This window comes from Benincasa hispida, chromosome 10, assembly GCF_009727055.1.
Source record: "Benincasa hispida cultivar B227 chromosome 10, ASM972705v1, whole genome shotgun sequence".
Lineage (NCBI taxonomy): Eukaryota > Viridiplantae > Streptophyta > Magnoliopsida > Cucurbitales > Cucurbitaceae > Benincasa > Benincasa hispida.
In genome coordinates, this window is record NC_052358.1 from 41629207 (window position 1) to 41652634 (window position 23428).

General features: G+C 34.4%; 2 protein-coding genes and 2 non-coding genes across 10 annotated transcripts; 1 reads left to right on the plus strand and 3 right to left on the minus strand.

The window, feature by feature from the left end:
• The first annotated feature begins 1662 nt into the window (after nt 1-1662).
• On the plus strand, nt 1663-4515 carry LOC120089089 (L-type lectin-domain containing receptor kinase IX.1-like). The gene is made up of 2 exons (XM_039046514.1): nt 1663-1749; nt 2491-4515. The coding sequence occupies exons 1-2, from the start codon at nt 1663-1665 to the stop codon at nt 4513-4515; spliced, it is 2112 nt and encodes a 703-aa protein (XP_038902442.1).
• A 6217-nt stretch (nt 4516-10732) lies between these two features.
• On the minus strand, nt 10733-16836 carry LOC120088228 (pentatricopeptide repeat-containing protein At4g39952, mitochondrial). Of its 7 annotated transcripts, none has more exons than XM_039045382.1 (5): nt 16597-16836; nt 12521-15121; nt 12279-12325; nt 12119-12196; nt 10733-11696 (listed from the first exon to the last, which is right to left on the minus strand). In XM_039045382.1, exon 2 carries the CDS (start codon nt 15036-15038, stop codon nt 12714-12716), a length of 2325 nt encoding a protein of 774 aa, XP_038901310.1. In that variant the 5' UTR covers nt 15039-15121; nt 16597-16836; the 3' UTR covers nt 10733-11696; nt 12119-12196; nt 12279-12325; nt 12521-12713. The 7 variants fall into 7 exon arrangements, with proteins under 7 accessions (XP_038901310.1, XP_038901308.1, XP_038901311.1 ...); XM_039045380.1 differs by having other exon boundaries at nt 12275-12325; XM_039045383.1 differs by having other exon boundaries at nt 12279-12342.
• Nucleotides 15264-15424, minus strand: LOC120089558. Its single transcript, XR_005485234.1, has one exon. It is a non-coding gene; the product is annotated as a U1 spliceosomal RNA (small nuclear RNA).
• A 1893-nt stretch (nt 16837-18729) lies between the features above and the next one.
• Nucleotides 18730-18812, minus strand: TRNAY-GUA. The gene is given in 2 exon segments: nt 18730-18765; nt 18776-18812. It is a non-coding gene; the product is annotated as a tRNA-Tyr (tRNA).
• Nucleotides 18813-23428: the final 4616 nt, after the last annotated feature.

The following is a 23428-nucleotide window of genomic DNA, read 5'->3' on the forward strand; positions in this document are numbered from 1 at the left end:
AATGCTCACAAAAGGAAAAATGCTCACTGATACCTTTGGGCAAGATTCCTTACTTGGACAGAGCTTGCATCCCTTTCCCACTAATTTGGGAGGGTCTTTTATGCCACAAGTTAGCATTTGTCAAGTTTGATGTTAAAGCTGTGTAGGCACGTGTCATCATTTCTACTCCTCTCACAATGTAAAAGTCATTGACCTTCTCACTAACCATCACAACTTTGGAATCCTTGATAACTTCAAGAACTCTACCTTTTCCTCTACATTCACACCCAATGGAGTCCAACATACCTAGAGATATCAAGTTTCTCTTGAGCAAAAGTACATGTCTAACATTTCTTAGAAGCTTGATTGAGCTACCCTTTAGCTTCAAGGACACTGAACCAACCCCCTTTATCTTATAGGCTTCATTGTTGCCCATGTACACTGATTCTCTATCTATTTCCTTGTAAGTATTAAACCAAGGTCTGAAAGGTGTCATATGATAGGTGCATTCGGAGTCTAGCACCCAATCATGCTTCCCAAGAGGACTGATTTGGTTGGTCTAATTTCTGGTAGAGGCTAAGGCATCAGAGTAAAAATAGGAACCTTCAACCACATACACTCCTAGTTGTTTCCCTTCTGATCCTTCTCTTTTTCTTGATTTTTTTCTTTTCAGGCTGTAGCAATCTCTCATTAGGTGATCTTTCTTCTTGCAGTAATTGCATCTCAACTTGGTCTTAGGCTTGTGCTCTTCGCCTGACTGGTTTTTGTTCCCCTTAGACTGGTTCTGCTTATTCTTCCCCTTGGAAAACAACCCCTCTGCATTAGGCTGCTCCTTTTTGACTGACTAAAGCTCTACCACTCTTGTTCTTAATGTTGAGATGATGGTATCAGTTGTCACTGATTCTCTGCCATACTTCAGAGCATTCTTCACCTCTTTATAGGCTTTGGGTAGAGAGTTTAATAACACAAAAGCCTCATTCTCGTTACCAATTTTCTCACCAAAGCTCTTGAACTCTGAGACTATGCTCTTGAATTCATCCAAATTTTCTGAAAGAGGCTTGGCAGAATCAACTTGAACGTGAAGAACTTTTCCCTCAGATACATCTTGTTTGAGAGATCCTTTGTGACAAAAAGTCCTTCTAGCTTGACCCACATCCTGTAGGCTATGTCTTGATCAATTACTTGCCTCACAATACTTTCACTAAGATTCAGAACCAGAGTCCCATATGCTGTGAGCTCCATTTCTTCTTTTTCTTGTACTGGTATGGTGGTTGGCAGTGTTGATGGGTCCAAAAGAGCCTTGTGTGCTCTTTATTGTCCACGAATGGCTTTGATTTTGGCCTTCCATAGGCCAAAGTCGCCCTTCCCATCAAACTTCTCGATCTCATACCTTGCAACGACCATTTCTGAATCGAACGAGTATCGAGTCTTGATTTCTTGAAAGTCTTAAAGCTCCAAGAAAGATGACCTTGCTGACCTTTAAGCACTTTGATACCAATAATTGTTGGGCTGAAGACCCTTCACAAGTCCCAAATACTCAAGATCACCGTTGAAGAGATGAAGAAATGGCTTAAATCGATTCTGCCAAATCCTTGATACTCGAAACTCGACGCTCGACTGCTTGCTACTCGATCCTCGATTAGAATTTTCTTCTTCGTCTGACTGATCTCTGTTAAATCATTGATGCAACTCGATGACAATAGAGTTAATACTCGATCGTCCTTGACGGTTCTTGAACGATACTCGGTGCAACTCGAACGTGAAAACGATGTACTCGGACCTACTCGATAGCGATGAATCGATACACGATTGACTCGATAACTTGATTACTCGATGCGATTTGTAATGCAAATGATTGTCGCACGATTGCAGTGAAGTATTACTTGATGAAAACAAGAAAGATAAGGGAAGAAGAAAGAGACACGGTGTTTTATGTGATTCAGCAAGATTGCCTACGTCCACGGGAAGATCTGAATTCTTTACTTAATGAAGATTGCTTACAGATTTGTTGTTTGCAAGAAAACTAAGAAATGATGATAACTCTCTGTTTTTGAATTCGAAATCAATGGTATTTATAAGATTATACTAGCTGATTGTTATACAAGTTAGTTACAAACAAAAAATGTGATGGTATTTGAGTCAAACTTCTTCACATATCTACTCCAGTATTCTTAAGTTGTCCAACCACTACCCAAAATGAGCATAACTCTACATAAAACTTAAACTATCAACCTCGATTTCCAAGTCCACATATCGTAAAAAAAAAACAAAAAAAAAAAAAAAAAGTTTGACTAACCATCTTTAAGTTCTAATATGGCGATTAAATAATTGAACAACTAAAGAAAAGGCTTGGTCAAATGGTTGAGTAAACAAGAAGGGAGTATTAAACTATTTTACTCAATAACACCAAAAGTTCTACAAACTTCAATTATCTTTTACAAAATTCTATAATCATCCAAACCTTTTAAAAAAATTTAAAAAAAAATCAACAACAATTTCTATATTAATTAGGGAGTTACATCCCAAACATCCCATTACTCATTATTTTTCCTCCTCAGCCACAAGGAAACTTTTCTGTATACATTTTCAATGCTAACTCACCTCTTTCTCCTCCTCCTTCTTTTTCCCTATCTTCCTCTCTTAGTCAATTCAGTTTCTTTCAAAATTGATCAAATTGAACCGAACGAAAACCGTTTACTTTACCAAGGAGATGCTGTTCCTACTAATGGAGCAGTTCTATTTAGTGATCCTGCATATTCCTGTCTTGTTGGTCAAGCTATTTACAAAGATGCCATCCCAATTTGGGACTCTGAAACCGGAAAACTCACTGATTTCACAACCCATTTCTCCTTCACCATTGATACTCAAAATGCTTTACACTATGGCAATGGGGTTGCTTTTTTCTTGGCTCCAGCTGAGTTTCATATCCCTCCAAATTCAGCTGGTGGGTATCTTGGCCTTTTCAATAAGACCTACACTGAATCATCCATAAACCAAATTGTTCATGTTGAGTTTGATTCTTACTCTAATGAATGGGATCCTAAATTTGAACATGTGGGTATCAACATTAACTCTGTTTCTTCCTCTAATTTCACAAAATGGAATGTCAGCTTACATAGTTTGGACACTGTTGATGTGTTTATTTCCTATGCTTCAACCACTAAATACTTGAGTGTTTCATGGAATTATGAAAAGACAGCAACTTCTCTTGAAAATACAACTTTGAGTTACCAGATTGATCTAATGAAGATTCTTCCTCAATGGGCAACAGTAGGATTTTCAGCTGCAACAGGGGCATATTTAGAGAGACATTTGCTATTTTCTTGGGAGTTCAACTCCAGTTTAGAAATGAAACAACCAGCTAGTACTGAAAAGAACGGGAAAAAAGTTGATGTAATTGTGGGTGTGACTGTTTCAATTGGAGTTTCAATTCTCATGGCAATTGTAGCCTTCGTAGTATTTTGGAGATTGAAACAAAAGAAAAGAAAATCAGAAGAAGAAAAGGCTGAGGAGGTAAACTTGACATCCATTAATGATGATTTGGAAAGAGGAGCTGGACCTAGAAGGTTTTCTCATAAGCTTCTTGCCATGGCTACCAACAACTTCTCCAATGAAAGGAAGCTTGGTCAAGGAGGATTTGGTGCAGTGTATAGGGGATACATACCAGACATAGATTTGACAGTAGCTGTGAAGAAAATCTCAAGGGGTTCAAGACAAGGGAGAAAAGAGTATATAACTGAAGTGAAGATCATTAGTCGGCTTCGTCATCGAAACTTGGTGCAACTCATTGGTTGGTGTCATGATAAAGGTGAGTTCTTGTTGGTTTATGAATTCATGCCTAATGGAAGTCTTGATTCTCATCTCTTTGGTAAGAGAGCCCCTCTTCCTTGGGCTGTGAGATATAAGATTGCTTTAGGTTTAGCCTCTGCTTTACTGTATCTTCATGAAGAATGGGAACAATGTGTGGTTCATAGAGATATTAAATCTAGTAATGTCATGTTAGATTCAAACTTCAATGTCAAGCTTGGAGATTTTGGGTTAGCTAGATTAATGGACCATGAGTTGGGAGCACAAACAACTGGGTTGGTAGGAACTTTGGGCTATTTAGCTCCTGAATACATAAGCACAGGCAGGGCTAGTAAAGAATCTGATGTGTTTAGTTTTGGGGTTGTTGCTTTGGAGATTGCTACTGGAAGAATATCAAGAACTTCAATGGAAATTGAATCTCATAAGGGTTTGGTGGAGTGGGTTTGGGATCTTTATGGAAGTGGACAATTCACTGATGGCATGGATGAGAAATTGCAATCTGATTGTGACAAAAAACAAGTGGAATGTTTGATGCTTGTTGGATTATGGAGTGCTTATCCAGACCCTAATCTTAGACCTTCTATAAAACAAGTAATTCAAGTTCTTAACTTTGAAACAATGATGCCAAATCTTCCAAATAAAATGCCTGTTCCTGTATATCCTGCTCCTCAAACATCGATGAGCTCAAATGAAGCTTCCATTACTGTAAGCCTTGACATGGGTCGTTGAACAATAAGGTCATGTCGGCCATGGTTAAGCTACATGTCTACTTTGTTTTGTTAGTTATCTAAATATTGTTTTAGAGTGTGAAAAGTGTAGGCTGGTGCGATAATAATTTTGTTTTTAATTTTTTAGTTTTGAAATTTATGCTTTTTTATTCTCATGTTTTGTACAATAATCTTCCCATTCAATTTCTTCAATAAGTATAACTAAGTAATCTTTGTCATGTTATGCATTGAGCAATCTCAAGATATATATAGCAAAGAAAATTTCTATCGTACCATATATTGAGTAATCTCAAGATACATAGTAGAACAAAACTCTATCGTACATTCATACAGAATAATTTGGAACATCAATAATGTCTCAAGTCAAAGATTTGAATTAGAATTTGAAATTCGAATTTGGCACTTAATGCCCTGAACATTCCCTTACATCCCTTACGGCCTGGACACACTAATAATTAATGTAATGCTTCAAGTCTAGAACTTGGACAAAGATTCTAAATCAGAACTATGCACCTAATGATCCTAATATTTCCTCTGCATCCCTTATCTGAGTACGTGGATGTATTATGGAATAGAAACGCATTCACAAAGATCACCATAGATACAAAATTTAATAGTTTGAAAACAACCCCAAGTACTCAAACCACATTCGGGTCACAAACATTCTCAAGCCAATGCCTCATATTTTAAAGTGATAATTAATTTATCAAATTTTACAACTGAAATCATGTCACCCCTTGACTTACATAACTCCAAACATTTATGTATCATGCTTTCATTTTGATAGCGATATTTTAATTTATGATATTTTCAATTCTTTGTGGTGTTTTCATGAATGTCACAATCTTTAGAATGAGTAAAGTTTTTTCATTTCTAAACCTCGAATTTGTAGCAATAATATTTGTTTCTATGATACTCTTTATAAGTATTTTGATTGCTCTTGTTAAATATAATTTTATGAAGATAATAGAAAAGTCCTAAAAAAGGAAGAAAACAAGAAAAGAAAAGTGTATTAAAAAAATTTGGGCAAAAAAAATTGTATTTCTCTTCTTAAATGTTATTTTATGAAACATAAGTCTTTAAAAAAAAATAAAAGAAAAGTGTACTAAGAAAACTTAGGCAAAAAAATAATAATAGAAGAGTTTATATTTTCCAATGAAAAGCTCATAATGCTCTTATCTTACAACTCAATTAACTAATACTAAATTTTAAAGACTACTTCACTCAACATCCTTCTATTGGCTAACAAAGTCAACTCCTATCTTATCTTCCTATCATTTACTTAGTCAACAACTATAAATTAAAATTAATTCCATTAGAAGTCATTTGATTTAATGTTTTATAGGTAAAACAATGAATGTCTATATAATATATCTAAGAATAAGATTATTGATTTTTCAAAGAGAATAAGATTATTGATTTTTCTAAGAAAATAAGATTGTTGGAATAAGATTTTGTCATACTTGATTGTGCATGAGAATCTTATCAAGATTGGAAGAATATATGTTTAGATTTATTTTATGAAATTAATTGTGACAACCTTATTAATTAACAAAAATATTAATTAATTAATAATACAAAAAAAAACATTTTAATTAGATAGTTAATTATAATTACTATTAAAAAAATGAATACTCATACTATTACTAAGTTAATTTAACTAATAATAAAGAAAAGTTCTTTTATTCAAACTAATACTAATATTAACTAATTAATATTTGGTTAAATTATAAAAAATGCCTTTGAACACTGTGTCAAAAATGTCTATGAAGTTTCAAAAAGTTTCAAAAATACACTTAGAACTTTCAAAAACAAGTTCAAATAATACCCTTGTCGTTAGTTTTGAATGGAAACAGTTAAAGTTTTGTTTCAAAAATACTCTTTAACTTAATAAAAGTTCAAAAATACCTTCACCGTTAATATTTGAACAAAAACCATTAATTCCTCGTGACAAAATGACTTTACAAATTAAAAAATATTAAAAATGTTCTTGCTGATCAATTTGTTTGAAATTTTTTAAGTTAAAAAAGAACCAATTTTAAAATAAGTTATATAGATATCCTCATTGTTTTTCGTATAGCTACTCCCATATTTCTCTTAAATTGTAAAATTAAGAGAAATATGAGAGTACCTCTATGTATGATAAATAGTCAAATACTTTTTTATTTGATTATTTATCGTTTTGGTATGTTTCAAAAGGAGATTTTGATTTTGAAGTTTTGTGAAATTTTGTAGTATTTTATGTTTAAACTTAAATTTTTTGTTTTTATTTTGGTTGTGAGAACATTGGTGTAATCTAAGAATTGAAAAATTAAGTACCTATATGGAAAAAATTTAGTGTTCACACAAGGTTTTTGGAGAAACTTATTTCGTTGAGTGAAACTTGTGTTGATGTTGATGTTAATATTGATATGATGCAATGTGGTTCAATCTCTAGTACTCGATTTTATGATTCTTTCTCAATTGAATTTGTACGCTTGATTTGAAGAAGCGAAGTGTCTGATTTTCTTGAGGTTGAAGATTTGAAAGAGTCTTCGAATCTTCAAGAGGCTTGTGTCTTCAAGAAGTGTGCAGCTTCAAGAGTCTAGAAGTCTTCTGATTGTTGAGAGAATTCTCTCTGGACTCTCTAAAATGTAGAATTGTTGACCCTCACACATGAAGAGAGCTCCTGTATGTATTGAGTTATCTGGTGGGCTTCATAGGTTTGGACTTAATTGGTGCATGGGCCTGGCCCTTAGGTCCAATTAGTTGGACTTTGACGTACTTCGGCTTTGGGCCAAATTAAGCTCATTTTTGGGCTCAACTGGGCTTTAGCCCAAATCATAATATCAAATTGAGCCAAATTAATTTCACTCAATCCAACTTTTGTGATGAAAACATGTGACATCATCAGACTTTGTCAATTTATGTCTTCAACTTCAATTTGGGGACACATGTCAACTTCTAATTAGTCCCAAGTTCAATTATTTGAAGTTTCGTCATTAATTTAATAAATGACATGACAATTTGTGATTGATCCAAAATTTCTCCTTCAACAAATCCCCTCTTTCGAGATTTATTCATATATGTGGGGTGGATGAATCTCGAAAAATATGAAGTTGAAGTCAAAATATAAGTTATTTGCTTTTGATTTAAACTCCATTTGATGTGCAAACCAAACTATGAATTTAGTACTAGAATTTAAGATAAAATTTAGAATATCGTCCTCCCTTGTCTTATCTTGTTGTACACTTTTTTTTAGTCTTTTTATTTTCTCTCTTCTCCGATTTTTGCTTCTTCCCTACTCTTTTCATTTTTTCATTTTCTTTTCTTTTTCAGTTTTTGTTTCTTCCCTTTTTTATTTTATTCTTTCTTTTATTTTTTATTTTCTTTCATTTCCTTCTTTTTCTCTTTCTTTTTCTTTCCTTTATTTTTTATTTTCTTTCCTTTCCTTTTTTTTTTTTTTTTTGCCTTTCTTTTTTTCTTTTTTTTTTTAATTTTCTTTTCTTTTTTCAAAATTTTCTTATTCCTTTTCTTATTTTTATTTTCTTTCTTCGGTTCTTGCTTATTCCTTTTTTTTATTTTTATTTTCTTCCTTTTCTCTGATTTTTGCTTCTTCCCTTATCTTTCTTTATTATTATATTTTCTTTTCTTTCTTCGATTTTTTGCTTCTTCCCTTTCTTTTTCTTTTTCTTTTTTTAGCTTTTCTTTCATTTGTCTAGTTTTTGCTTCCTTTTTTTCTATTTAATTTTCTTTCCTTTTTTCAGTTTTTGCTTCTTCTCTTTCTCTTATTTTTAAAATTTTTCTTTCCTTTAATTGAATTTTTTCTTCAATTTTTTCTCAAGAATTATGAGGCTGAGTTCCGTACCCAAGACTTGAAAGTACTCAATTCATAAGTGACTTAACACCAACAAGCCAATTATCAAGTTTGTTTATATAAATAGCAAATGAAAGTCTATCAGTGATAGTGTGAAACTCGGATTTCCATTATTCCTACTTAAGCAGGTGTTAAAGGAATTAACTAAGTGAAAGTTAAATCCTATGTTGAAGTGAAGGAAATTTCCAAGTGCTGAATAGATTTTTCTTGAGTAGTTTTGAGTTAAGTTTTAATTGATGAAATTTGGCTAAGTGTAAGGTCAAAAGAACCCATGCGTTAAGAGTTAGGAGACATTAACGCATAAGTTGAGAAGTCAACAATGCGTTTGTAAGGTTGAATGCATGATTGGCCAAAATATTGGCAAGAGGCATTGCCAAGAGTTGTCATGCATTGGAAGCTAAGGAGAAAATGACTAAGTGTTGGACTATGCGTTGATGTAGTGTCATGTGTTGGTCATAAAGTTTTGAGAGGTTACTTGGGCATGGAGAGAGAGATTGAAGTAGGGCCAAAAATAACGCATGCGGCAGCCACTGCCTTTGGAGGTTAGATCAACGCATGGGGTGCGATGGCTGCGATGGATGCGTTGGACATGATGGTATGCGTCCATGCGGCCAAAGAAGATGCGTTGGTAGGTTGCAGTGGTGCGAGGGCATGCAATGATGCGGTGCGAGGCATGCTTCGATAGAGGCATACGGAAATGGAGGCGGACGCGATGGATGAGTTGGACGCGAGAGTATACGGCCAATGGTTTGCGGCCGAAGGGATGCGTTGATGACATGCGCGTGCTACTATGCGTTGATGTCATGCGACCGTACTATGCGTAGATGACATGCATGCGGTGCTATACATTGATGTCATGCGACGAAGCTAGGCGTTGATGACATGCGGCGGTGCTATGCGTTGATGTCATGCGACAGTGCTATACGTTGGTGGTCTGCGGCAGCCTTGCTACACGAGAATGTGCGGCTGAGGGCGTGCGGTGATGCGGCCTACGGTATGCGGCCGATGGTGTGTGCGTATGCAGCCGAAGGAACGCGTTGGTAGTATGCGATGGAGGCATGCAGCCGAAGGAATGCGTTGGAGGCATGCGGCCGAAGGAACGCGTTGGTAGTATGCGATGGAGGCATGCAGCCGAAGAAATGCGTTGGAGGCATGCGGCCGAAGGAATGTGATGGACGCATGCGGCCGAAGGAATGCGTTGGTAGTATGCGATGGCATGCAGCGATGGATGCGATGGATATGGTGGATGCGGCAGCCTTGATAAGGGTATAAGCTATGCGATGTAACGAGCTAAAGTGGACGCATAGTGATTGCCCTTGCGTTGCTAAGGCTTGCAGTAATAAGGTAAATGAGGTGGGTTGCGTTGGTTATACAGATGCGATGGTGTTGAGTGGAGAACCAAGTTGACCCAAGGGTTGCTATGCGTTGGTGATATGCTATGCGATGGTGATATGCTATGCGTTGGATATCCAAGGTTAGTAATATGCGTTGAAAGGGGTGTTGGTCATCATCCTAGTTGAACGCATATTGAGTTGGATGGACGCATATCAAGGATGAACGCATAGGAAGGATGAACACATATGAAGGACGTCATCCGGACATATGGCTTGTTTGGGGACACATGTCAACTTCTAATTAGTCTCAAATTCAATTATTTGGAGTTTCGTCATTGATTTAGTGAATGACATGGTAATTTATGATTGGTCCACAATTTCTCCTTCAACCATAGAATATCTATATAATTTATTTTAAATTGATTTTTCCAAACTTAAGAAAGCTTCAAACAAATTGATCAGTAGACTTTTTTTTTAATTTTTTTATTTTTAAAGTCATTTTTGTCACGAAAAAGTAACGATTTTTGTTCAATACTATTAGTGAAGGTATGTTTTAACTTTTATTAAGTTAAAGGTATTTTTGAAACGTTCAGGGATATTTTTTAAACAAAGTTTCCATCCAAACCTAACGGCAAGGATATTGTCTGAATTCTTTTTAAAAGTTTTAAAGGTATTTTTGAAACTTTTGAAACTTCAGGAATATTTTTTACACAAAATGTAAAGTTCAAAGGCATTTTTTATGATTTAACCTTAATATTTTTAATAAATAACCTTAATTATATTAATTTAGTATAATTCTACTAATAAAAATGAATTAAATTAGTGTATAAATTATTAGTTACAATTAGTTATTTAATTTTAGTTACCATCCGTTGAAATAAGTTGTAGATACATCCTGAGCGCATGAGATCCACCACACTGCACTTGAAAGAGTTGTCAATTGCAGGTGCATGGAGAGTGGCACACAAGGATTTGCTTTATACCTAGTTGGGTAAAATTGAAGGTGCAATTTCAGGTGGGCAAAAACATTATTTTGAATCCCCTTCTCATCATTTAATTTCTCATTTCACTTTTCTTTATTGTTTTTACACACAACAAATCGGAACAGCCAGTAACTAAAGACTTGACTGAAACATATGGTCTCAACTACAAGGAAGCCCTTATTTACCCCTTGAAAGTCTTTCATTTCATACAAGTTTCTTTTTATTCTAACAAAGCAAATAGGGATCCTGAAACACAAGAAGATTTACTCGTTAGTATCAATTAGGTGGTCTCTATGAACTTTCGTTGCTCTCCACAATGCTTTCGGACTAGTAGGTTTCATGTTACATCAATTTGAACTTACTCGATCTGTTCAATTAATCCAACATTTTTATCGATAACCTCTCAGTCATCTGTCTAATCACCATTTGCATTCAAGTCGTTATGGAAACCTTGTGAACCATTCCCTTCTGTTTTATATTACTTGACATCATTGTATACTTGCGCTTAAAGAAGGTATCAACCACACATCCGTCAATCGCTTCTCTAGCTCTTGACTTTCGTCCTCAAACCCTTTGTCCTCCATCACGATCCCCAGCTTCCATCTCTCTGAGAAATAGTCTCCTCTCTCTTGAACTCTAAAACCCCAGCTGAATGACCTCCAAAAACCTGAACAAACGAAAATTAAATAGCTACACATTGCAATAGCATGGCCACACTATAAGTAGCGTTGCGATGCTACCCAATGCTCTGTAGCGTCAAGTGACAATGGCATCCTTTCATCTTCCGAAGCGTTGTGATATGCTCTCTGCTAGCCATGCAACGCTTTCCCCCCTGTTTGGTTTTAAGTTTAGAGCACCGAGCAATGCTCTTTCAAGCAAAGCTTTCTTTTCTGGCTCTTTGACTCCTACTCTTTATCTTTTCATACTTAGGACCCAAAATTGAGTCTTTAAGCCCTCTCTTCTTGATTAATACTTTCAAGTCTTCAATTTCCATCCATATGCTCGGTTCCTACAACAAAGAAAGACATAAAAGCATACATTTAAAACACTGAATGTAGCTAATTAAAAGCATAAGAATAGCACTTTTTCGAGTGCCAAGGCATTTGATTTCTATCTCCAGATGCGAGTCTTGATGAGTCTGCCAAAACCAATGATGCTCAACCATGGCATGCATGAACATCCATGAGTTGCTTCTGAAATTTAGGCCCGCTGTCTTGTTGGTTATTCTTTGGTGTACATGTATTCCATATGTGATCACTTAGAAAGGTTAACTTCAGTTGTTACCACTTTACAATATAGAATAACGTCTAAAATACACAAAACAGGGAATCTTGACAGGTTAACTTCAGTTGTTACCAGAATGAACCATCATGCTTGTTGCTAATTTATTTTTTTTTCAATCAAAAGTGAAATTATTTACAAACAGCTTACCTTTTCTTAACCATCTGAGTGGCAGACTGATTCAGTTCACATAGGAATCTGCATCACATCTCTTTCCACTTCTAATAGCTGTGCACAATGAACACAATAAGAATACCTTGATAATTTATTGTCAAATTGCAGTTTCCTAAATTATGCAACACATACCCACATGGTTTCTTGTGAATGCTTGAATTGAGTTCCAAACGATGTTACCAGCTACATGCAAAGGGAACCTACTTTTTGGTTAGTTCCCTGTTAAATTCTTCCAACTAAAGTAAAGAATTGAAGTTAATATCAAAACATGTGTAAAACTTCTTGAAATGAAACGTTCAGTATTCTCTTCTAATTTAATGGCTTCATGGGCAAAGGTATGCACAAAGTAATGTAATATGATCCATTAAAAAAATGTACCTGAAAGCCAACTATTTTTTCAGTGTATGAGGAAACATTATCGAAGGCAAAGAGTTCCAGACGAGTGTGGATCCAACTCTTTCTCATTTTGATCGTCATATTTTGCCCTTGAAATAATTCTTGAGATTTCTATGAAGTTGTATAATTCAAGGTATGAAATGTTTTCAAGCAATACTGAAAGCCACTACTTCATTCATAGGGCACTCCAGCCAGCTCTCTTCTCCACCCCTCTTTTCTTCATCATATCACGCACTTTTTCCACCTCCTCCCACCTTCCCAAGCAACCATACAGGTCAGACAATATTATATAATACCCATCATTTTTTGGATCAGACTCTATTGCATATCTGGCAATCCTTACCCCCATTTCAAATTCATTGTGAATTTTACATGCACTTAACAAGGAGCCCCAAACAGTGCCATCAGGAGTGATGGGCATTGATAAAACCAAAGCTTCAGCTGCTTCAAGACTACCCGATCTGCCAAGAAGATCAACCATAGAAGCATAGTGCTTCAGACTAGGCTTGACACCATATTTCTGCATTCTATCAAAGAGATGCCTTCCTTCAACAACATGCCCTGTATGATTACAAGCTGAGAGAAGAGAAAGAAAGGTTTGTGCATTCGGTTTAATATTTGACTCTTCCATTAGTTGGAAGATCTCCATTGCAGATTCTACACGTCCATGCATCCCATAATTTGATATCATGACATTCCACAAAATAGCATCTCTTTCTTCCATTGCATTGAACAATTTTCTTGATGTCTCGAGCTCCCCACATTTTGCATACATATCAATCAATGCAGTTCTAACAGTGATATTGGTCTCAAATCCATTTTCCTTTATATACTGGTGGATCTTTTTGCCTTTATCTAAGGATGCAAAATGAGCACATGCCGAAAGAACTATTACACAAGTAACTTCATTGGGGTAGACCTTTTCTTTAACCATTTTATCAAATAAAATAATTGCTTCAGCAAGATTCCCACTTTGCTTGTAGGACGAAATCAACGTATTCCATGAGATAATATCCCTTTGTTGTGTCCTATGAAATATCCTCCATGTGGCAGTTAAATTGCCACTTTTTCCGTACATGTCCATGAGCGAGTTAGCTATTGATACATTTTCAATTATTGAGTTTTTAATAGCATAGCAGTGAACGGACCGACCAATATTGATAGCTCCAACTTGCAAACATGAAGAAATGACTGAAACTAAACTATTAAAATCAGGTTCTCTGCCTAAGACATGCATCTCCCTTAAAAGGTCAATGCACTTTTCACTCTGCCCCATATTGCTATATCCTAATATCATTGTATTCCAATCTTCACTGCTTTTATGAAAACTATGGAAGATCTTATTTGCCGTACCTAAGAGTCCAAACTTACAATACATGGAGAGTAATGCATTTTGGGTTATTCCACTCATTGCACAACACTGTTTCAAAATCCAAGCATGGAAGGCTTTTCCTTCAAAGATTCTATCAGAATTACCAAATCCCATAAGCATACAACTGATCACAATTTCATCTGGGATTATTTCACCGGCCTGCATCTCCCAAAATAAATGTAGACATTTGCTCATTAACCCAAATTTAGAGTGAACTGCAATAATTGATGTCCAAGAGATGAGGTCTTTTTGGTCTACTTTATGAAAGCAACGATAAGCTTCTTCAGGTGACCCACACCTTGAATACAGAGAGAGAATAGTAGATTTAATAACTTCAAAACAGAGAAATCCACCTTTTAAAGCCAAACCATGTAAGCATTTACCCTCTAATAAAGCATCCAAATCAACACAAGCTTGAAACCCACTTCCTATTGTTTTGTGATTTGGTGTCCCTCCAATCCTATGCATCTCAAACAAACATTTCAAACCTCTATCACTCTCGTTATTTTGAACATACCCAACTATAAGGGCAGTCCAAGCAACCACATCTTTAACAGTAATTTCATTGAACATGAGAGATGCACTTTCTACGTGACCACATTTGGAATACATATATATGAAAGAAGAACCTATAGCAGAATTATCAACAAAGAGCCCAAGTTTTAAAGCCAACCCATGAATGTTCATGCCATGGTTGAGCATCATCAATTCTGCGCAAGTGGAAACTACCATGGGAACTGTAAACTGGTTTGGCAGGCTACTCGAGGCTCGCATCTGGAGGTAGAAATCAAATGCCCGTTGGTAATCACCATTGGAGAAGTGGGATTGGATGATGGAATTCCAAAGAAATTTGTCCTTAGAATGAATCAAGCGAAACAATTGTGTGGAGAACACAGGTTGCCTATGAGAGGCATAAAAGGCCATGAGCTTTGTGGCAAAGAAGACATTGTTCGAGTTTCCAGTGGTGATAATGGTGGAATGAAATTGAAGAAGAGATTGGAACGTTAGATTTTGTTTTGAAAAAAAAAAGTGAAGACAATTGTTAAGGTAGTGAGGATCTGGAAGTGAACTGAATGTGGAAGAGAAAGCAAAGGGTATGTGAAATGGGCTCAGTCGGAGTCTAAGCATCGAAATTACTCGTGCACGAAAAAGTCCAACTATGGGATTTTTCTAATATTTGATAGGTCAATAAGAAATTTGTATGAATTGTCCTGTCGATGACAAAGTAGCATTATTCAAAGAAGAAGATATTAGTTCTAAATACAAACAACAATACTTAAGTAGAATGACAAATCAAAAACATAAATATCAAAACATAAAACAGAGTTTATTTAAAAATTAATCTAGTAATGGGAAGGGGTCGCACAAGTCCATTCCCCCACTGCCACAAATTATTTATGACATATGATCTGCCACAATAGACAGACCTTAGGCAAGCACCACTCCAAAGTTCAATGGAGGTCACCAACCTAAGCCATGGAACTTCTTGATCACCAACCTTTGCTATGGGGTTTGCTAATTTATATGTTTAAATTCTTTGCACTGCACATAATAAAATTCAATTTTTGCGAATCGTATATTCTTAACCTATCGATGGGCATTTCTCCAGTTTTGGAAGTTCTTTTTAACATCATAAAAAGCTATTGTACCAATTATTCAACTCAAGTGTCTTGACCAGGTAAATTTGTTATTTATTAAAATAATTTTGATGAATTTAAGTGAAGAGACTACTTGGATAGAAAACAAAAGCATGAAAACAGAACTATCTTAAAATTATACACCATATTCAGCCAAATTTAATCTCAATCAGTCCATGGAGGAGGAAGAAGGGTTCTTCATCTTCTAAATATCTAATCAATAAGAAAGAGAAAAGAAAATGGTGTACCCACAACTACAACAGCTAGCCATCATTGGCCATTGGGTACTGGATTTACCAAAATCTTTAATCGTCCCTAAATCTGGCATGAAACATCTTCAGCCAATTATTAATACTAGAATGGTTCTGATTATGGTAAATTTTGATAATGGCTCCTATTTTTCAGCCACTTCCTATGTGAGAGAGATGTGCACAAAAGAGAAGAGAGGTTTTATAGTCACATCTGCTGCTTCTTTAACGCTTCTTTTGTTAAGGAGCTAAAATTTTGAAAACCAGAATATGAGTTTTTTCATGTTTACTCCCTAAAGTCTGTTGCATAAATTATTCCCCTCTCACAGCATTCTCTCCTGTAATCTTTAGCTTAGAATCTCACTCTCTTGACAACGATTGATATAACCCTTCTAGAGAAGATGTTTTGTTTTTGACAAGCTAACTTAACCCACATAGCACCATTTAGAAGCATTGTCTAAAACATATCCATGACCCGCGTTTGGTAACAGATAGAATTCCCCTTTGACAGCATTGTCTCCGTTTTTCATTCTTATTTTCACAAGCTTACATAACACCATTTAGAGTTCACAATCAGTTCAATACAACCATGAAAAACAAATTTCCAATCACACGAACAAGAACAAACAACAGTCGGTGACTGTAAGAACAAGAAAGCCACCAATAAAAAACAAGAGGCAGTGACCGTAACAATAAGAAACTGAGCTTAAAGCCAGCAAACATTTCCCATCACAAGAACAGAAAACCAATTATTGGGTCAATTGAATAAACCAGTTTAGAGCCTCTTGTAGGTGAAATTACCTCAATGACAGCAAACAAAAACACGATGAGGAATGACGGAAGGAGTCGACGAACCAAAACCACTCGATAGCACAGTATCAACACAGTGAAGGAGCCGAGAGCTAGTGGCTGAGTAGTTGACGGTGGGTGATTGAGTGTGAGTGAGTCGATGAATACGAGATGAAACTAGAGAGAGAGACGAAGTGACCCAGCAACCCAGAATGTTGTTCTTCTCATACTTCACTTCAAGATGGAAAAGGGAGGATGTGAAAAGAAGAAGTGATCCGGCCCGATTCAGCTCGAGTCGGGTCGAATCGCTTTGGTGGATTAATTGCAATGTTTAAAATATAGGGTCGGTTTCGATTGACTATCAAAAAATTCATTATTATGTAAATACTTTTCATAAAAATTACTGAGAATATACTTTAAAAACTATTCTGAATGGTTGTCGAACGTTTTAACTTTTTTTCCAAATAACTTAATTTTTAAATTAAATACTTAAAAATGCAATTCAAACACACTCGTAGACGTCGAAGAAAATGTGGACTCATAATTTTATAAAAATTTTGATGGACGATTTTGATAGATATATCTGAAAAAATAATGCAAACAAATTTAAGTTTGTAAATAAATATTTTATTTTTAAACAAGTTAATTTGTCTATTATTTATATTATATTTACATTAGTGATATTTTGTTATTTAATTATTACGTATCGTGGAGTTTTTTAAGATATAATAGAAACAAGTTAATTAATTAATCATTTATGTAAATAAGAAACTGTATTCACTTAATAAATTTTTATTGTAAAAATAAGTTAAGCAAATATTTTAATAGATTATTATTAATTTATTAAAATAAATATTTATATTAATTTTGTTAAAATAATATTAATTAATTATATCCAAAATAAAATTGTATATACAATAAAGAAAAAAAGAAAAAAATTTGAGGAAAATAGAAAATTCACAGTTTTGGAATGTAAAAAAATTCTCTTGTTTCTAAGAAAAGATGATGCCTTGAAATAGCTTATTCTCAAGTAGGAGTTCTCTTTCAATTCTCATCCAAAAAATTGTCCAATCAAACGACCCTAAATATATATCAACAATTTTTAAGAAGTGTAGATATAGTAAAATCTATTTCTGATAGACTTTATTACTAATAGACTCGTATTAGTGATAAACTTCTATCAACTTATCTAAATTTTGTCATATTTGTAATATATATATATATATATATGCATTTTGTTATATCAACTAATACTTTGGTTCTCATTGCTATAATTGTAATTATCCCTTTTTTGTTAAGCAACAACCCAACATGATGAAACAAAATTCAAATCTCAAAGGTAAATTTGGAATCTTTAAAATTTAGGGACTAAATTGAAATTAAACTCAAAACTTAGGTGATGGTTGGGTAATAGGTTGATTATTATAGTTTGAGGTTATTATAGTAAATGAGTTATAATAGTATCTAATGTTTGAGGTGCATATTATTTTAGTATAGTCAAGAAATAGTAGATACTTTAATAAGGAGAGAAAGATAGGGTGACTAGGAAACAACATAGTTAATTGTAGATTATAATAATTGAAAACATCAACTATTATAATTGAAGACTCACTTGAACGTGGGGGTCAAACGCTCCTCGGGAATTGAGAAGTAGGGAGTCGTCAATTTTACTTCTCAATTCCCGAGGAGCGTTTGGCCCCCACGTTCAAGTGATATGAATTCTAAGAGTTAACTAATTTCTAAGAGTTCCCGGATAGTCATTGTGGATTCTAAGAGTTCATAACTCTTTAAACTTCATAACTTTATGGAATTCACAATTTCACCCCTTGTTTAAAACACCCTCTTAAACACTAAAAAGGTAGCATTTTAAAATATATGGACTACGTAGAAACTAGATCTAAAATTTAATGATAAAAAGGTTTTTTTCCTTGATATATACTATAAAATATATATATATATATTGTTTGTACTTAAAATAATCTTTTTTGATCATTTTCTTTATTATTTTTTAGATGTAAAATTCACACAATTTTTAAAAACTAAAACCAAGTAATGTAAGAAACTTCATTCAAATATATGGAAAAGAATCTCTTCCTATACCTAAAAGAAAGAAAGAGAGAACGAAAGAGAAAAAACCAAAAAAATTCCGACCTGCCGGATTCGAACCAGCGACCTAAGGATTTCTGACATACTACAGTCCTCCGCTCTACCAACTGAGCTAAGGTCGGATCGATGGTAACGGAAGCCAAAATTTTTAATTCTCTTAGTACTCAACTTGTTTTTGTTTTTTTTCCTTTTTTTTTTGTGTATGTGGTTTTTTCTTTTAGAAAAATAATCATAAAGAATGGATATTACGTTGATATTATATATTATATTTGAAATAAATCTTGAATGAGCATTAATAAACAATTAATATACTTATTTTTTAAATTATATTTTGAGTGAGTACTAGTTATTGATAGGCCTGGGACTTATGTCGTTAATAAGTCTCAAACTTGATCAAAAGAAAATTTGTATACACCGAACTACTCATATTTCTACTGAAACATAGCAACAGTGATAAGTCCGGGGTCGAACCACAGAAAAGTGAAATATTAATTTCTTTTAAATTAAATTTGACTTTGGAAAAATAGTAGAAACGAGATTTTGGCTTTTGGTTGGAATTTGAAAAAAGCAAGAAAGATAAATTGCAAGGAATAAATGGAACAATAATTGGTTCATCTAGTTTTAAGATCAAGTAGCCATACAAGGTAATTTAAATCATCGATTTTTGCCAACGAATCATTTCATCAAATTATGCACGTATGACTACCCAATTGATGTGAATTAACTAATCTCTACAAAGACCGACAATCAATAATTCGAAACCAATCAAGTGTCTTAATTAATAATTAAGGCTCGAAAGATCGTGCCTTAACTACCTATGTGCTCCTAGATTCAATTGGATTCTTAGCGGCCATAAAAAACTAGAAACACATTCATTAAGCTTTAGGATTCAACTATGTCGATTAACTGTCAGGAAAACCATGTTCAATTAACCAAATATTCTTCAAATTTAAATTAAAAATGCAATGCAAAAATTCAAGGTCAGCCTATAAACCTAAGCATTCACATTTAATTGATGTTATCGTGGTAAACTCAAAGCATGGATGAACTACTAGGATGCGTGTAAACTCGAGATTAACTAGTGATAGAATTGCAATCTATAGGATTATATCAGCATGTACTGGAAGCAACAAGGATCAATAAGCATTTTAATTCATTAATTTTGGCTATAAACAAAGCATGCTCATACAATAATAAGAGAGTTTCAATACATACCTTTGTAAAATCTCTTGAAACTCAAATTCAGCTGTCAATCTTCTCCAAATCTTCTAGTGAACCATCTCAAGATCTTTCATACTATTCTCTTGGAGTCTTAGATTGAGTTGTGGGATTCAAAATAAGCTTGAATGAAGGAAATTTGGAGAAGAAGCCCACTATAGAAACTTGAAGAACACCTTCTTCAACCTCACAAGTTTTCAACAAAAATTATGCAAGTTCATACAGTTTGCATGCTCGATTCTCAGCTTAATCTTTCCTATTTATTGCAAAACCATCATGCAAAAAAGAAGGTTGCATGAAGAGCACCTCATGCTTAGAAGATTGAATCAAGAATCAAGTGGGAATTGTGTGAGCTAGTTCAAGGTGATAGCGGAGTTCTCCCATTTTGTGTTTTCCATCTTTTTCAAATTTTGTTTTTATAAATTGATTTCCATAATCAATTTTGTTTTCAAAATTTGAAAACTTTTAAATTTTATAATATTAATTTCATAAATTAATTTTCTAATAAAATTAATAATAAATAATTAATTAAACAATTTAATTAATTCTTAATTAATTTAATATCAAATATTAAATTAATTTTAAACAAATTTCACTACCATGAATCCCTATTCATGAAATTAATATTTAAATATTAATTGAATCATATTTAAATATTAATCGATTCTCCAATTCCGTTTAATTCTAAAATTAAATGCATAATTATATAATATATAATTACTAATTTCCTTAATTCTAATTTAAACATTTCAAATTAGCTTATCACACTACTCTAAGGCTAATCCATTTACGAGCTAGTAGGGAGACCTTGTGGACCTACAAATCATGGACTCCAACGATCCAAGATTAATTGGCTAAACTCTTTACACCGAATTAACCCTCATTCGTTAACTAATGGGTCACACCACTAAAGTCCATAGTTACACTCCCCTCACTGTAGATATATTATGTCTACTTGATATAACCATGTTTAGTAAGTTAACCCTTCACAGGTTGTTCGTAATAACGGTTAGGTCAAATGTTTGTTTTACCCCCGAGATTACCACTTGTTCCTTAAGTTTCACTGATCCTCTAATGAACAATTAGTTTGTGATCCAATCAACAAACCGAGTCCCTCTCGGGCCAATTAGAGGATGGGACACCTTGTTCAAGACCCAGAGTCAGTATTTAAGGGAACAACTTCTCTACTATCCCTAAAAGCAGGTAGGAGTGAATTCCATCTTGCACCCTATGTCCCCAACTATCTGCCCAGTCTTACCCCTGAAATGGAGGTTTATTAAATCGGTGCTGTTGAGCCAACCCTCACCTATGCAAATCTAAGGATAGTCCCGAATAAACAGGAATTCATAGTTAGCTCAGGATTAAGATCAAGTTACATAGGTCATCGCTTTGAAATAGTCAGTCTTAAATAGTAAACAACGTTATAAAGTAAGAGTGACTGATTTCGTGGTCCGATCTTGTACTACTCTATTCCACAAGATGCCCCCATTCCTCATGTCACCACATGAGTGAATCAGAATCATTTCGTTTGTAACACTTTACAACGCATTGTAACAACTACAGAATGGGTCGCATCCAATAGTATTACCAGAATAAGGTACTCAACCTTATTCATATACTATAGATCATTTTGACTATTTACTCGAACCTGATCCACTTTTATGTCTCCATATAAAATTGTAAAAGTCATGGATCTTTTAGTTATGGGATTTATTTGTAAAACAAAATAAACAATTCATATATTCAATAACAACTTATTGAATTTTCAGAATAAGTTTTATTGTTTACAAATCACAAGTCTTAGGACATAAAACCCAATACAATCATGATAGGGGCGTCAATCCAATACTCAAATGCAATTCGAAATTAAACAAGATTCAAAGAAAAGGCAATTTCGAATTAAAACACAAAGTTGGGCAGAAAACTCAATAATTTACATTAATGCTCGATCCAAGAACCAAATAAAAGAATTACTTTATTAGTTCATAGAAAAACCAATAAGGTATAATCCAATATACGTTCATCATCCAAAATCAAACAAAAAACTATTCTAATGATACTGAAAATAAATAGAGAAAGGAATAAAATAGGGTATCTCCTCAGCCTCTGATGCGTTGATTTATCATGCGATGTAGGGATGTGTGGATGCGATGATCAGACAAGTTTTCCTAATAAAGCCCAAGTATAAGCCTTCTTAGGGTCCTAGTAAGTCCAGGATCGAACGCAAGGATTACTAAATAGATATGCGACAGACTCTTTGATTCTATTGCGATGGTGATAAAGAAGTAGATGATGATTTAATTTAGATTTTCTAATGTGATGGAATTAAACGCGGAGCGATGAAAGGGTGGTGTTGTAATAAGTATGCGATGAAGAGGTTGAGAAGAGATTTAGCTAACATTTCTTAAGATTTTTTACAAGTCATGCGACCATACTATATACAAATATTAAGCACTACATTTCTCAATGCATAATGCCACATTTCCTATTTCTAAGGTGCATGCGATGTGTATGGAATGTAGCAGATAGAACTTATTTCTAAGTCTCTACTCTTGCTTATGCCATCTAATCCGACTCTCTCAAGCCTAGATTTTGTCTTTAGACTACTCTCTCAAGTAATCCAAATGATGAATGAAGCATACATAAGACAAGATGATCGCATAAAGTGCATAGCTTAAGTCATGCCAGCTAAGTACTTCTCAACCCATTCACAAATTTAGTTACTCATGCATGGTGTGGAGAGACTGAACATAAATTGAAATGAAGTTTCCATTTTTGCAAATAAAGTGTTGAGTACAAAACAATAAATGGAGTGAGAAGTATAAGCTAGGTAAGCGATGTCTTACTTCTTGTGGCTTTTTACACTACTCTTATCACTTCAACTCTTTTTCGATTTGTAGAATATTGCTCTCGCAAGGGTTGGGTGTCTCTCCTTTGTGCTGTTTCTGGCAGTCTCTTGACCTTTCCGAAAATTAATTTCTTTTCAAGAATTCTCTTCCCTCAGCTTTGCCTCGCCTCCTCGCCCTCCCCCTCTGGTTTGATAACATTGGATATTTATAGATTTCAAGGTGAAGCAGTTCTTCTCACTAATAATTTCCATACTCTGTTGCATCGTCTAAAAGTCATCGGAAGTTTAATGTATTTGCAACGATATGATCTTTAACGGCCATTAACTGTATTTTAGAATTGACCGTTACCAGCTTTACGTCTCATCATGTTTTAATATGCTGTCACTTTTATGTAAGGTCTTTACGCGATCGTTTTTTAGGTACTTCTTGGATCGCAAACTCAAATGCGCCATCACATTATATCCTTGGATCACAATTTCAAACGCGCCATCGCATTGTACTTGCACAAAATAACGTAATTTAACTGCTTTCATGTGATGAGTATTATTGATCGCAATTTCTTTTAGTTTGGCACATTCAATCATAATATTGCCTATTTCAACATCGCTTTCTCCCATTGTTTTAATAATTTGAGCTTCAATAACTTGTATTTCTACCAGTTATCAGCCTCT